At 33.6% G+C, this 13960-nt stretch overlaps 2 protein-coding genes across 2 annotated transcripts in view; both read left to right on the forward strand.

Moving 5' to 3' along the window:
- Window positions 1–13960, forward strand: part of LOC105780589 (acyl-acyl carrier protein thioesterase TE3, chloroplastic) — a 42500-nt gene that overhangs the window by 20909 nt on the left and 7631 nt on the right. The gene's annotated exons all lie outside the window — the stretch shown is intronic.
- Window positions 1718–2904, forward strand: LOC105779078 (acyl-acyl carrier protein thioesterase TE3, chloroplastic-like). The gene is made up of 4 exons (XM_012602828.2): window positions 1718–1814; window positions 1896–2005; window positions 2604–2699; window positions 2785–2904. Exons 1-4 carry the CDS (start codon window positions 1718–1720, stop codon window positions 2902–2904), a joined length of 423 nt encoding a protein of 140 aa, XP_012458282.1.

A 13960-nucleotide genomic window follows, 5' to 3' on the forward strand; every position in this document is an offset into this window, starting at 1 on the left:
AATGAATCCAATGCTCCTAACTAGACATGTGAATAATGTTTGCATGAATGCAGAGTTTTATTTTTTTGAGGATGATCCCGCTTAGGTTGTCATTACTCGAAGTTTATTAAGGCTTTGACACTGACGCGCTACAACGCGTTCTCGCTTGACCGGCTTTTCTGAAGAAACATTTAGCCAGGTTGCCCCCCATTGTAAACCTTAAAGTTTAATCCATTGGGGCCCAAAATTTGTACCATCATTCTCCCACTGTAATCTAAGTGTAGAAATATGTGGCTTTTCCTCAATCTTTCTATCACAACTCAAGGATACATGATCTAAATTGTTCTAGTTCCTTACACCATTCCCAAGGTGTCGTACCAAAGACTTATGCGCAGATGAAGGCTCTCTTTTTCGAGGTAACATCTTCCTCCTGTCTGATGATTATTGTTTGCTTATTTATTTAAGCTTTGTCATTAACCCGTCATCTTATCATTTTGTTCAATCAATGTATTTGACAACAAAATCCAAAGAGAAAGTCCAAATTTAGACTCTTCCTTCTCAAATTTCCAACCTTTAAATTTGGTGTGCTCTCAACAATAGTCCTGTTTCAGGTTCCTATATTATTTAGAAATTTTTCAAAGTAATATGCAAAACTTCCTTTGTGAAATTTTTATTATTCCATTGATCATTATTCCAATGCAACATGCTTGCAAAAAAGGGTCATGACAATGGATAAGAATAAAGTTGGTTCTGAGCATAGCTCGAAAGGAATAAATTATCAAAAATAGTAAAGAAGGATAATAAAGAAATTGATTGGAAATAAGTATCTTGAAAAAGAAAAAAATATTCCAAGAACAACAAATTCAACATAAATAATATGAGAATTGGGTGCCCTAGATATCCCAGCTTGAACTTCTCTGTACAAACTTTCTAAAGACCTTTCTGAGTTTGACATGTGTTTAGGAGATCTACAATGCTTTGTCGATGCCCCAAGATGTCGCCTACCCTTTCTTGTTGATTCAGGTGTAACAAGATTACCATATGCCCGAAGATTCGAGTTGCTCTAATCGCTTCATGCCCCATTCTGATCAATATTTGAGCCGCCCTTTCTCAGTTTTCAACTTAAATCCTCTTTGGTCTGAGGTGACTAAGAGTTAGGTTCTACGTTCTTGACAACAGGATTATGGATGAAGGAATTTGAGAGAGCTTTGCTTTTTACAAAGAATATGAATTTTCAATGAAAGGAGTTTAATTTATAGGCATAAAGTGTTTCGATGTTCTTAGGAAACCCTAGTCGTATTAGAAGTAGGAAGGAGTTACGTGCATAAATGGTTTACGAAGAGAAAAGTATGTTGACTACCTAATTTTGGTATAATTCTCATTTGACTACTCCTACTTTTGACACTCGGCCCAAAAGAACGATCACACTACTTGAGCCTACTAGCTACCACATCTCACTAAATCTCTGGCGATCATAGTTCGCAAAATCTCTGAAATCACAGACTTGCCGTGCCTCAAACTCCTAGGCCCTATTCGGGATGTTACACTAGTTCTGTGAAGTATAAAGTATGTTCTCTTTAATTCACATTCAATTTATTCTGAAACAAAACCTTCTAAAATGTTGGGACTTGGTCCATGAATTGAGTTAGGATCACCAAGGAGAGGTTTTACTTTGAACGGTTTGTTCTCTTTCATGTCTAAAACTACTATTAAAAAAGGACTTCATGCTATTGGAATTATGCTGTTGGCAGTCGTAGATTATGAAGTGGATATAGAGGTTCTGACGATGACGTTTTCCTTGCAGTTTACCCTGGCAGTTGATTCAACTCTTGCATGTTCTTTGTGTTTTGATTGCTATATATATATATATAAATCATATTTTGTTGATATAGAACCACTCTTGTTTGGATAATTAGGTTGCCATGAACTACTTGGAAGTATTGGTATCAGCTGTGATGAAGCTGCCCATACTGGTGATTCATTAGCACTATCAGAGTTGTCGCTCAAATTTCTTAGACCTTTAAGGGTAGGCCACTTTCTTTAATCACTTTACCTATTTATTCAACAACTTATGTGAAAAGAGGTGAAAGTTCTTGCTATCTTTTGAATTTCTTGTTTCTTAATTTCTTTAGTTTAAAAGCGCAAGGTAGAGCTTAAGAATACTTCTAAGTCTAAAGCAATTGATATGTTAGCTGGAGTTCCATAGGAGTACGAGTCCTTCTAAATTCTATTCCAGCTGGTATAGAAATTAAATAGTTCAATCTAATAATCTTCTATGCAATCTGCTTGAGACTCTTCTGTACACTTAACTAAATGCAGTGCTAGGATATGCAGAACTGCTTTTCTGGAAGTGTTAATTGAGTTTTATTAAAAAGATTAGAAAATAAATGCTTGACACAGTACTAAAATTGGATTTCAATTTGGCGAGGTTGGTATATCATACACGCAGTTATGTTTGCATCATTCTAGAATTGAACTCAGCAAACTTCATTAGAAATGTTAGCTTGTGCCAGTTCAGCATGTCTGCTGCAACTTTTCATAGCATGATTAGCTTTTCTCCATGTTAGCTGATCCCTTCAGTAATCTTACTTATGTCTACTTCTCATGTACATTCTGGAAACCAGAGTGGAGACAAATTTGTTGTTAAGGCGAGAATTTCCAACTCCTCAGGGGCTCGCCTGTACTTTGAGTGTTTCATCTTTAAGATGCCAAATGAAGAGGTTTGTTATGATCAAACCTGCAACTCTTCTTCTTCAAGTCAAGGATTTGGTGTTTTCGTTAGTAACCTGATGATTTGATGTGCAGCCTATTCTGGAGGCAAAGGCCAAAGCTGTATGGCTTGACAAAAATTATCGTCCTGCTCGTATTCCTCCAGAATTCAGATCAAAATTTGTTCAATTCCTTCGTTGTAAGGAACCTAATTGAGTTGTTGGTGGACATGGGAGATTCCTTCATTTGGGCAAGGAATGAAGACCAGCATCATACAATATCTTTATGACATATGAAACCAGCATCATACAATATCTTTTGAGATCTATTTGCCAACAAATTTGAATGTTGAGATTAATAGCATACAAGACTAGTCAATAATTGCTTATCCAGAATTCAGTTCTAATGAAAAAAAAAGGAAATTATGTTTGAGAAGTAGACGGATTCTAACAAGTTATAGCATCTTTAGAGTATAATGGTTGGGCTCAAATACACATTAACATATGGTTTGGCAGTTGCCGTTTAAAGGCCGTTCACACCGTGGTTAAGGTACCAAGAGACCTGATGCGTGAGTCTCAAAGAAATGAATAGCTTATTAATGGATTTAGTCATTCAACCTTTTGAAACTAAAAATATTTTTCATTCTTTTTGTTAACTTATTAAGAATGTGGGTTTTTTTATTGGCCTAATAATAATTTTAGCACTCTAATATTTATTTTTCTATTAATTTGATTTTAAATGTAAAAATTTAAAAATTTGGCTCTCAATATTTACAAAATTATAAAATTATCAAATACATTTTGAAAAACTCTTTAAAACATTTATTTTTATTTTTAAATTTTATATTTAATTTTATAATATTTATTTATTTTTCTCATCAACCTTTCTCATATTCGATCGATCAAACATGTGAAAACCAGAAATTAAAGCTATTTTTTTATTCAATCTCTTTTAATTTAGTGCCCTTTTTGTTTTGCTACATTCTTCATCTTAAATGCCTAGTCAAAACCTAGAAAAAGAAAAACTAAAAATTAACAAATTTATGAACCCAAAAAAATGGTTGGGTTGATGACACCAACTCCAACAGCTTTACTCTTTGCTATAAAGATAATACCAGTTTTCAAGTTCTAGTATTCTTGTGTCTTTGTCATTTCTAACTCAAGAATTAGAGAGAGATTGTAGGTGAAGGACATAACATTTGATATTTTCAACGTCATCAATTGAAGGAAAGAAAAAAACAAAGTGGAAGATACTGCTGAAAGTCACTTTCAATACAAAAATCTTAAATTTATTTTTATATTTAATTTTTCAAAATTTTAATATTTTCAAATTATTTTTTAATAATTAGGACTAAAATGAAAAATCTTGTAAAAATTAAGGGTCGAATTTGTTCAATTTTTTAGATTTAGGATCAAATTGGTAGATTGTTGATAAATGCTAAAAGTAACATGTTTTAGCCTCATTCTTAATGCGTTTTTGGATGATTATTCAATTTAAAACGGCGAATTTTATTTTCCTAATCCTTTAAATTCATGTTTCTATATTTAGGAGAGCATTTGGGGGCAAAAGAAACGATAAACGAGCGAAAATTGGAAAATCAGAGCAAGTTTTAGGAGCCACACGGGCTGGACACATGGTCGTGTGAGCCACACGAGCTGCCACATGGTCATGTGCCAGACCGTGTGGATTTCGCAAACTGCACTCCAAAAATGCAGACAAACACAATTTTTAGGTTTTTCGGGCATTCTAAGACCTATATATACCAAATATAAGAAAAGGGAGCAAGCCGTCAAAGAATACTTAAGAAGACGACTAGAAAAAACACTATTGAAGCTGACTCTGAAGTAGATTTCCATCAAGATTGAAGATCTCTTTTTGATTTCTTTAAAGTTTATTATGGGTTTTCTTGTTTCTTGTGGTTATACTGTCTTTGAGATGTTTTTATTTTCGATTATGAACTAATCTTCTAAATACCTACGAGAGATGAATTCTGTCTTTTGATTTCTATTTTACACAATAAATATTTGGATCTTGTTTTTAATTTTGTGTGCTTAATTCTTTGTTTAATATTTTCGGACTATTAATCCATGTTTGATGTGCTTGAGTAGAGGAGGAAAAATTCATGTTTAAGAGTAGATCTAACATAATTGAGTGGAGTTGCATGCAATCTTAGAAATAGGACTACATAAATCTATCGAATTAGAGTTAAATCTAATAGAGGGATCCATAGATTGAGTTAATCAACACTAGGGGTTTTAATTAGAAAGCAATTTCAATTAATCAACCCAAAGTCAGTTGCTCTTCCTCTCGAAAGAGATATTAACATAATTTAGGGATTTCTATGGATTAAGAAGCTAAGTGAAGAAATTGTTTAATTCAGATTGATAGTGACAGATGAAGTCTAGGTGAATTCTCTATTAGGTATTGTTTCGCTTGTTGATTGTTTTCTCGATTATTTTCCTATTTTTTTTTGTGTTCTTTAGTTAATTTAATTAGCTAATTTTAGTTTTTAATCAATCATTCCAAATTTTCGGTTAAATAATAGAAAGACGGTAATTACTAATACTTTTAGTCTTTGTGGGAACGATATATGTGCTCACTGTAGCTATACTATTAATTGATAGGTGCACTTGCCTTTGTCGAATTTTTAATTAGTTTTGAGGACATCAATTGTATAACATTGGTGGGATAAATTTATTACTAGACCAATAGAACAAAGCCCACGTTAGACTTCAGTTAGACAAATAACGGAAGAGTGACTAAAATATTTAATTTAGAAACTTGAGTGACAAACAAAAAAAAATATTTGGGTGACTAAAACAAAACAAACTGAATAATTAGGTGACTATTTTTGTTCTTTACCCAAAAAGTTACTTTATTTCTAAAAAGATCCAGACTCACTATTAATTTATCGATTAATCATGTAAGTACAACGCCGGCTAATTTTTATACATATGCTGAAAAAAAAAACATTTGAGAAAGTAGGTTGAAAATTTTAAAATTTACCGATTTACGTTGTTTTTGGATAGAGAAAGGAAAATGTGTCTTATAGGACCCGTTTTCTTTACTATTCCAGTGGTAACTTTTCCAACGGCTAAAAGGATTTCAACAGCCAACCCTGATGTGTACGTGAAGATGAAGACAAAGTCGATGAGGAGCTGCCAACCTAAATAGTGCGACGGAACCCTAGGAGTGCCCGACGCCCACCAGGTTGTGGCACACATTCAGGATACCGATGGTTATGTTATTTGTAATTTTCCCAAATTGTATACCTTGTTTTACATCCCAAATGTACACTTTTTTACAATTTATGAAACAAATCTATTAAATTGGTTCCCTTTGTACCATATATTGTGTGTTTAAAATTTAGAATTATTTATATTACTTTTTCATTTAAGTTGTTAAGTACAATATATTGATAAAGCAAAGAGTTGCTCAGAAGGTTCGAAAAAAGATTAAAACTTTAGCTTACATATTGTATTATATCTTACTTCAATAATTAAAATTAACTTAAAGTTTACAGAAAAAATTAATGAATAAACAAATAAGTTAATGTTTTCACTACATGATTTAGTGTTTTAATTAGCTCTTCTCCTTGATGCTCCCGGGTTGTGTGGACATGTTGGCTTCATATGCCCTGGGTTCCGACAGTAACCACATAATCTTGATGTGTCTCATCACTCCTAAATATCCATATTGTCTCATATTTGAGTTGAGCTCGGCCAACCTTTCGAGTTGCGCCGTGAGTTCTTATCGGGTACCAACTCGAAAGGAGCGTGCAAGGTAGACGGCCACATCCTTTTACCCGGGACTAAAAGTGCTCATGCGTCGGGTTCGGACCAGGCTTAAGCATGATATTAACATACTTTATGTTTGTCCAAGCCCGGCCTGACCCAAAATATGTGCCTAAAATTTTGCCCAAACCCTCCCATATTTACAAAAGACTAACCCAAGCCCATTTTAGGTCCACCCATATTATTTTTAAAATCTTTTAAAAAAAATCTTTATGTTATATTATTTTAATATTTAATAATTTTATACATTTTTTATTTATGGAAAATTTTTATATTGTCATCTTAACATTATTTTACATTTATATTAGAATAGTATTATATATTTAGTATAGGTTTATTTTTTTAATGTGTTCTACATTACATAATATATAAAAATAATATAATATAAAGTATTATAAACTTAAAAATGGGTCAAGTTGGGTCGGGCTGGGCTTGGGCCTTAGATGTTCAAGCCCAAGCCCAACCCATATTTTAAGCGGGCCTAATTTTTTTGCGTCACTGTAGGTCATGCAATCTACACGTGAATAACAAAGTGTTTGAAATCTCCCATAGTCATAAGTCATTTATCTCAGGTTTATGCAATACACTTCACCGATAATTCCTCGTTTGGGTCTATGGGGCTGCTTAACCTAAAATACTAGATTTGGTCACGAGTGACATACTGAAGTCATTGAGTTCACGATTTCTACATTTTCCTCAATATCTTTCAACACCTACTCGCGTATGTTTCAGCCTACTTTGGGAGCAAGGCTGCCAATCGGAAATATGTTTCATTGACCACCGAGGTTACCAGCAAATGGCGTTGTCCCCTTCAATATAGAATTAATGCATTCCACTAGGTTCATGGTCATGTATTCGTATTATAGTCCTGCGTCATACGACTATGCCCACTGCTCCTTCGGTATCTCATCGAGGTACTTCGCACCCAATTGATTTACAACCTATAGTCTCTCCAACATTTCATGGAATCGATGTTGGACAAGCTTGTACCCTGTCGATGGCAATAAATATTGCATTCAAGAAAAGCAACCTAAATGTATATGTTAAACTGTTATACATGAAAGAAATTCTATGCACAACATACCCATGTTAATGACATGTCGACACTCCGCATCCTTATGGTATCAGCCCATGTAGTTAGACCTTATATGACACAAACAATACCCATGGTGTGCACGATCCCATAGGCTTGAACGTTGATCGAATGTAGTCTGTATTCCGGTGGCTGTGTTGGAAATTATCCATACATTAGGTTGCAGTACAACACGCCTTCTTAGGTTAGTTATGAAAACATCTTAGTCATCCCCGAATTCTTTCAGAGTTGTTGCAAAAAAATATTAGCAGAATTCTTTAGCTATTACGCTTATTGGTTTTTGTGATCCTAAACTGTGTTAGGCTGACAATAATTTTTAGAGATATTAGTTTTGTGCGTATTGATGGTTTGGCATGGAACTTTCAACTTCTTGATCTAGTGTGGAATTTGGGGAGCACAGTGTAATCGAGCTCAGGCCACTTTCGTTCTCTTCGATGAAGTCGACATATGACTCTAGTACAACATTCCCACTTGAGCAATGGGATTCAACCACCTGCTCCAAATTGTTGTCCCTAGTGATCTAAAAAATGACATAACTAGTGGGGTCCAATGACAAAAGATATTTACATGTAAGGATTAATATTCTTTTTCAGATCCACACATTGCACCTAACCCTTATCCTAAACTCTTTTAACGTTACGCTCTAGTTGAATGTCAGATATTCAGATTATGCTGATACAAAAATAGGGTCAATTTCGGTCTCACAAATTTTGACCGTTGTAATGGATAACATCTCAGACTCGTATGTTCTTCTTCAATCAAATAGCCTGTTCCATATATTTGAAATCAAGAAAATAGCAAAAAAATATAGTTTTCATCACCCAAAACCCTAAACCTACACATACTTTAACAAATTACCTTTGCTTCAACAACAATGTAGGAACGAAATTTAAGTTTTCACGACAATGCCAATTACTCCTAATGCCAAGTGTCATTCAAATCAACAATCTACTTCAATGGTCGGTATGGAAAATCTATTGTATTGAGTTCTTTCTATAGAGCTCCTACCTTGACACACATGAAATTTTTAGGGGAGAAAACACACCCCTGCAGCGGTGTTTTTCGAGAATCATGAAATTTATCCTGGGAATCTCAAGTTGCAAGGGCTTAGAAGTAATTAAATTTGATAGTTGAAACACTTAAAGAGAAAATTCTCTTTGCAGGTGGCGTTTTCATCTGTCATTTTAGATGAAGACAATTCTTGCAAGACGCTTTTTCTAGCCACAAGTCAGATGAAAACATCCATTGCATGGAGCATTTTCTCTCTGCCTATTTCAATCCCCAGGCCAACTTGATTGCTTCTACCTCTGAGTCCCTGCAAATCGGGATTCCCAAGATAAATTTCATACATTGCAACCAAGGATTCTTGGGATAATTTTCCCTTTTTACCCCGCCTCATCCCTTATATAAATGCACGTTCCTATCCCATACTTACCATATCTCAGTATCCTTTAAATTTTTTTTCTTGCGTGTTGAAATTTTCGGGTTTAAAGATTTATTTGTCTTTCATTTTAAGTGAGACATGGTCATAATTTTAAGTTGTGTTTGGGTTCACGGTGATGTCGTAGAGCTCAATAACCTACAAATTTCACTTGTCATGTGAATATGAAGCCATCACTTGAAAAGCCGGGATCACTTTGCAACTCAAGGTCCAAGTTGGCAGTGATTATACCGTCTCAGGTTGAAATGTAACTAAGGCTTCAAGTTTACAAAGGTTATGCTATCAAAGGATAGAGCATAACTGGGGTCGTAGTTGATGGTGCTAATGCAGACACCATAATGAGTTTCTCCTCATCGAAAGAGCATGCTTCATAAAACTCATACAAAAGTGCGAGGAAGAAAAATGCAAGGGGCCTTTCATTATAATTAAGTAATTTGTGTTGTCCATCTACACCAAATATGGTGACCTTGTTAGTATAACCTGTTACACCTTAATTCTGTCACAGGTTATAATAATGGGGTCATCGCCTTTAGTAGTGATGGATAAGATGCATTACTTGATTATATTGAAACGACACTACGTTTTTCTTCCTCGTATTTGTGTTTGAGTTATATAAAGCATCCTCTTCTGATGAGAAGAACTCGTTGTCGTGCCCGTATAACCACTATCAACTATGACCCCATTTATGCTCCATCCCTTGACAACATAGCCTTTGTAAACTTGAAGCTCTAGTTACAATTCAACTTGATACCTATAATCACTGTCAGCTAGGACCTTAAGTTGCAACGTGATCTGAGTTCTTGGGTGATGGCTCCATACCTACATGGCATATGAAATTTGTAGGTCACCCAACTCCACCGTAAATTCAAACATTCCTTAAAACTGTAACCATGTCTATCTCAAACACGAACAAAAATAAATGTACAAACTTTTAATTTCCAATCGCAAAAAAAAAAAACAACTTTTAGCTAACTGAAAACACGCCCTGTATGACATGTTTTCCTTTCTCTCTTCAAAAACAATATAGATCAATAACTTTTTTGAAAATCAACTTAGTTTCTCAAATGTTTTTTCCAACATATTTACTTAAATCAGTTGTACAACGCTACATCAACTATTATCAATTGAATTAAAACTTTAAATTAATAAAAAAAAGCTTCAATTTTGTAAAAATGTAATGAGAGAAAAAAATGCCAAATTTTGAACTGGTGTAGAATTATTAGGAACAACTGTAGTTAAAAATTAAGGGTAAATTACATCAAAAGTCACTAAATTATTTTTGGTCACTTAACTTCAAAAATTTATAAAATGGTTTTTAAACTATTTGAAAGTTTTCATTTAAGTCACTTGGTTGTTAAAATCACTGTTATATGGCCTTCTCTTTTCACACTGTGAGCACAATCTAAGGCGTGTTGATGAAATTAGTTTCATATGTGTTGATGATCTTTGTAATTATCTTAGCATGCCACTATTTCACAAAAGAGTTATGACTAGTACATTTGATTTCGTGGTTAGCAAAGTTCAGAATAAGTTGAATAGATAGGAAGCAGGGAGCTATCTTTGGCGGGAAGAATTAAGTTGGTAAGATTTGTATTTCTTGTTATTCCTAACTATTTCATGAGCACAGTTCGTATTCCTATTTCTATATGCAGTGAAATTGAAAATTTAGCTAGTAATTTCATATGAGGAACGACATTGGAGTCTAGGAAACCAATATTAGTGTCTTGGGAGAATGTTGTCGACTTTTCGATTCCAGGGGTCTTAGACTTAGAAGCCTAGTTGATCACAACATAATTTTCTTATTCAAGTTGGGGTTCCAAATTCTCACTAATACATAAGCTTTACGGGTGAAATTATTGAGAAACAAGTATAATGTACAAGGGTCCATAGTAAGGAGTAATTGCTCTTTTATTTGGAGATCTTTGATGAAGGTGTGGTCAGATATGTGTTCTAGTCTTTAGGGGATGGTCCACTTACGAACTTCTAGAATGATTTGTGGGTTCATCAAGTTGGTCAACTTAGGGATTTTTACATAGGGGTTGGCCAGCTAGATGATACGTTACGTTTCTGTGACTTGGTGAATAGTAGTAGGGGTAGGATTGGCTTTGATTACACAGTTTACTTCCTGATAACGTCATTAAGCTTGTTGCAACTATGGTTCCACCATTCACTGATGTAGGATCGGATAGGTTAGCTTAGAAATGGATGACTAAAGACAACTTTTCAAGTGTTGAAACGTATAGGAATATGCACCAACCTATTCTTAGCGAATTCTATAACTGCTGAAAGCTAATATGGAAATCTAAGGTGCCTCAAAGAGTGCGTGTCTTTCTTTGGGCTTTTTGGAAAGATAGGCTGCTGACGAATGGTGAACGAAAAAGGAGACACGTGACTAATGAGGGACATTGTCCTATATGCGGTGAGGTGTTGGAGTTAGGACTCCATGCTGTTAGGGATTGTACTTTCTAAAGAGCGGTATGGCAGTCTGTGGTGCAAAAACATGCTCTGAGTGCATTCTTTTCCTTGTTGCTTGGTTAATGGTTGTTATGGAACTTAATGAATTCAAGGAGTTGGAGGTCTGAGGAGTTTGAATGGTATTCCCTTCTCTCCGTATTATGTTGGTTGTTATGGATGAATCGTAATCTTTATGTTTTTGCTAATAGTAATAAATGTGTACAAGAACTTGTATATACATGTATTATTTGGCGAGGAGTTATGCAAAATAGACTTCAAACTAGCCTAAACTGAATCCTACGGTGTTAACTATATGATGGTCACCACCGGAGAAAGGGTAGATTAAACTCAACATAGATGGAGTAGTGTCGTCCAATAGCACTAGTGCTTCGGTGGGAGGCGTGTTTAGAGATGCTGATGCGAGATGATTGTATGAGTTTTCAATGGTGGTTGATAAGAAAATAATTTTTCAAGTTGAAGCGTGAGCTATGTTTGAAGGGTTGCGCATAGCATGGGAGAAAAGATTCATGCAATTAAACCTTGAATGTGATAATTCAAGAACAATACCTTAATATGGGTTAATCGATTTGATGTAATCGCTTAGTACTTCTTTTTTTTAAAAAAAACTATAATCTCTATTCGAATTTACTCTCTTTGAGATGTGTCTTACGGGTTTTTTTACACAAATATGGTGAAAAAAAAATCTACTGAAATAGGGTGTCAGAAAAAGTATTTACCAAAATGGGTTACTTTTTTCATTGGAGCATATTAGATAGGCGCCAATGAATAAAAAATAATAATTTTTTTGAATAAAATATTTTTTTATATTTTTTTAATAATTTTTAAAAAAAATACGGGTCAAAATACGGTCAACGGGTCAGGTCGGGTCGGGTCGGGTGGCACCTATTAGGTAGGCGCCAATGAAGGTGGCTCATAGAGAGGTGCCAATGGTGGCCTTCTGCCCACCGCTGCACCGCTTCACCAACAGCATGTGTTGTCCCTTGATGTATGTTTTTTTTTTTTGCCTATAAGTAAATGTAAATGGTCCCAACATGCCACACGGTAGAGAAAAAAAAGAGAGAAAGGAGAAGAAGAGAAGGAGAAGAAGAAGAAGAAAGAAAGAAAAAAGGTAATGTATTTTTTTAGTAAATAATTTTGTTTATAATTTAAAAAGTTTATAGTTTGTGAATTTTTTAGAAGATATTTTAGAAGATATTGTGAATTTTTTGTTATTAATTATTAATTATAAATTATCTTTATTTAGTGTTTATAGTTTAGATTAGAATTTTGTATGAATATTCTAACTTTTTGTATGAATATTTTAATTTTTTATGAATATTTTAATGTTGTATGAATATTGTAATTATTTTATAATTAAATTTGTATTTATAGTTTTGGATTAGTATTTTGTATGAATATTGTAATTTTTGTATGAATATTGTAATTTTTTGTATGAATATTGTAATATTATAATTTTGTATGAATATTGCAATTTTTTGTATGAATATTGTAATTTTGTAATTTTGTATGAATATTGTAATATTGTAATTTTGTATGAATATTGTAATGTCGGGATATATTGTAATATTGTAATTTTTGTATGAATATTGTAATTATTTTATAATTAATTTGTTAGTAATTTGGGATTATGTTATAAATTTTGTGTTTGTAATTATTTAAAATTTAATTTATTAGTAATTTAGGATTAAGCTATAAGTTGTTGTGTTTAGTTTAGTATTTGGTGAGTTTAACATATAAAGTTTATAAAAAATTAAAATCATTTCATTAAAAGTTTAATTATAAAAAATTAAAATCATTTTATTAAAAGTTTAATTATAACTGACTTTTTAATCATATAGTTGTTGTTAACTCATTTAATTTTATATAATGTAACTTTTATATAATTTAATTTAATTTGATTTTGTATTTATTTAACAATAATTATTGATTTTTGAAACAAATTACGAATTCATTTTTTGATTGCGATTTGCAGAAATGTGTTCTCTAATTAATAATAATAATCACATATCAAGTACTATTAATGAGATGGTAATAAAATTTTATTTGATATTCATGTTATTTCTTGAATTAAATTATATTGTATTAACTATTTTGCTAATTTAATAATGTCGTGGTCTGTGCATCTGCGTATTGAGGGCCGTGTTAATAGTGTAGGGTTTCAACGGATGAACGCCTAATACCATACTTAGAGTTAGCCGGTTCGGATCGTGAGCATTGATCCGGACTTTTGATTTGCGATACGACATGATTTCTGCTTTAGTCGAGCGATGGCGTCCGGAGACCCATACATTTCATTTGCCGTGCGGAGAGTGTACTGTCACTCTAGAGGATGTTGAAGTACAGCTCGGGCTTCCCATAGACGGGAATGCGATCACGGGTATAAGTTCAATCTCTAGGCCGGCTACCTTTTGCAATGAATTACTTGGACGCTCGCCAAGTCAGGGGAAATTTATCGGTTTGAAATTTTCA

Source organism: Gossypium raimondii, chromosome 4 (assembly GCF_025698545.1).
Source record: "Gossypium raimondii isolate GPD5lz chromosome 4, ASM2569854v1, whole genome shotgun sequence".
Classification (NCBI taxonomy): domain Eukaryota; kingdom Viridiplantae; phylum Streptophyta; class Magnoliopsida; order Malvales; family Malvaceae; genus Gossypium; species Gossypium raimondii.